This window comes from Apis dorsata, unplaced genomic scaffold, assembly GCF_000469605.1.
Source record: "Apis dorsata unplaced genomic scaffold, Apis dorsata 1.3 scaffold_25, whole genome shotgun sequence".
Lineage (NCBI taxonomy): Eukaryota > Metazoa > Arthropoda > Insecta > Hymenoptera > Apidae > Apis > Apis dorsata.
The window spans coordinates 209533-212117 of record NW_006263327.1 but is presented as its reverse complement, the minus strand read 5'-3'; the positions used below and the strand labels follow the sequence as shown (position 1 = coordinate 212117).

At 30.3% G+C, this 2585-nt stretch overlaps 1 protein-coding gene across 1 annotated transcript in view; it reads left to right on the top strand.

Moving 5' to 3' along the window:
* LOC116185613 overlaps window positions 1-2585 on the top strand; it is a 4619-nt gene that overhangs the window by 1630 nt on the left and 404 nt on the right. The window contains exon 2 of the mRNA XM_031510365.1: window positions 1232-1458. Coding sequence (XP_031366225.1) covers window positions 1232-1458 — 227 coding nt within the window. The remainder of the gene's footprint in view (window positions 1-1231; window positions 1459-2585) is intronic.

The following is a 2585-nucleotide window of genomic DNA, read 5'->3' as shown; positions in this document are numbered from 1 at the left end:
TATATATATATATATATATATATTTCTCAGAATAACAATTATAAGAATATTTAACATTCTTGATAAAATTTTAGTACGTGATTTGTGCAAAGTGTTTGGACAAAGTAGTTAGGAAATTTAAAAGGTGATTCTAAAGGCTAGAGCAAACAGAAAAGTTGGTATGCAAAAAGTTGAAGCTTATTTTTCCAAGTTTGCAGGCTTTGTTTAATCTTGCTCTAGATAAAACGAGATGGAGAGACTTGAAAAGTAAGTTTGAATGGACTCAATCATTTTTGCACATCAACTTTTGCATTTGCTTTGATCTTTAGAATCAACTCTTAAATTTGAACTTTTCTGATCGTTTATTACATATCCTTTTAAATAATATTTCTAACATAAATATAAATTTGTTTATATATTTTTTTTTGTTCGTATCAAATTAAGTAACTTTCTTTTCATATCTTTCTGCCAATTTTCTTAATTTTTCAAATTTCATCAATTGAGCTGCTCTCTGATTAAGAGTAAATGTTATTAATTATGGTCATCTTGCAAAGTTTTCAAAAGAAAAACTTTTAACTCTCTCTTCCAGCAAATTTCCTGAAAATTCATTTGATCTTGATTTTCTATATTTCCAACCATTTTTCACTATAAAGGAATAAATAATTGCAATTCCTTTCATTTAACTTCTCCTATTATAGTGGGAAAGAAATTCTTTAATTTCCAATAGCAATCTTTCGTTATATTCTTCATTTTAGTATAAACTTTTGTTCTTATATGATTTTTTTGGAATTTTGGAATTTTTAAAACGACATTATTTGATTTGAAACACTTCCAATCGTTTCGAATTTATTAAATTTCAAAATTCAGCTTCAAAATTTTTAGAAATCTATCGCAAGACTTGGAAATCAACTTAACTTCGATAACATTTCTTCAGATCGTGCCAATTTGCACGATTTATTTCTTTATTCTTCAAACCTTCAAGATCCTTTCTCTTTTATCCTTCACCCTATTACGTACAAGAAATGTTATAGAAACTCTATCCAAAAATTTTAGACTTTCGATCATATTAATAAAAATAATTGCAATCTCTTATTCTAATAAATTTAACAACGATAAACGATACATAGATAAAAGCAATGAAATTAATTGCAAAGAAGAAAGATAAAAAATCGTTGGACCAATGATAATTTTGATAGTATTAAACAGAAGTGCGAGTAAATTAATTCTTCGAAATACGACATACATTTTTCAGACAGCGAGGAATGCGATTCGTTCGAGTGTAACGCGAACGATGAGAAACAGATCGGGGAATTCCCGAAGGAGGATTTCGTTGCGACAGAGAGCGACGAGAACGAGGGGGGCGCGGTTAAAGCAAGAAACTCTGGACCTAGGAACGATCGTTTTGAATCCAGGGGCTACGTCTTTCTAACGGATTATCGTAATCGGCTGAAGCATAGGTTGCTATTGCAGCAGCTGGAAGTAAGTTGTTTGAGAGGTTCTTGTTAGGAAATAAGGTGACCATGTCCCCTTACTGCTTTGAACGAAGAATTACATTAATGGTAATGGTAAAAATTTGATAATTTTTCTCTTAATCTAGCAGAGGATCATTGTGTCACGATTTCAATTGTATCACACTTTTTTTTTTTTAAGAATTTAATATTTCTTTTTTTTTTTTTATCTTTCGGTTATACTCTTCGAAATTAACCTTACATTTTTAATATTAACTATCGTGTGAAAGCAAGTTTCGAGAATTTGCTCGCATAGTTTTTATTATTTTTTTTTTCCAGCTGTATTCAATCCGTTCAATTAAACCTTTGAACTCGAATAACGAATCCGATTTCGTGATAATTTAGCGTCGAGGTATGTAACATGATGAGCTGACATTTGTTAAAAAAACAAGTTGAAAATGTGAACGAAATGAAAAATTATAAAAATAACAAAACGATTAAATCAAGATGAAATGAATTTAATAAATATTGAAGTAGAAGCAGTAAGTATAAGTAGGTTGAGTCGCCTACTTGACAGCACAACATCTGATCGGCAACTGATCGGTAAATGATCGGCATATTCACAACTGTCGTCCATTTAACAGCATGTCAGCGGCATAACATCCACTTTCAATTGTTTACACATTAGCAAGGCATCGGCGTATATATTTCGTAATAAGATGAAAAATAAATTCGTGCGAGCATAATTCATTTAGCATAATCGAATAATTGCAAAATTCGATCGAAAAATGCTCGATAATTTTTTATTATTCTTTATCTCGAACATGAAATGACAATATTGGACAAGACTGGAGTTCGTTCGTCAATTATACCAATGAGCCAATTTTTCCTGAAACTGAAACTCAATTTTTGAACGCACGTGCCTTTAGAAACTCGAAAAACAATCCAAAAACAAAATACTTTATCTTACTTTCATAATGCAAATATATATTTCTTGAACAATTGCTCTCGAGAATATCTCTTAGAAGTAGACACACTGTGATAAGAGCAATTATTATACACGTTCAAAGTCATCTCTAGATCTCTAATTAATAAAATTGAAATCGAATGAATCACGAAAACTCGAGAGAAATTTAAAATTATGTATGGTCACCTTAT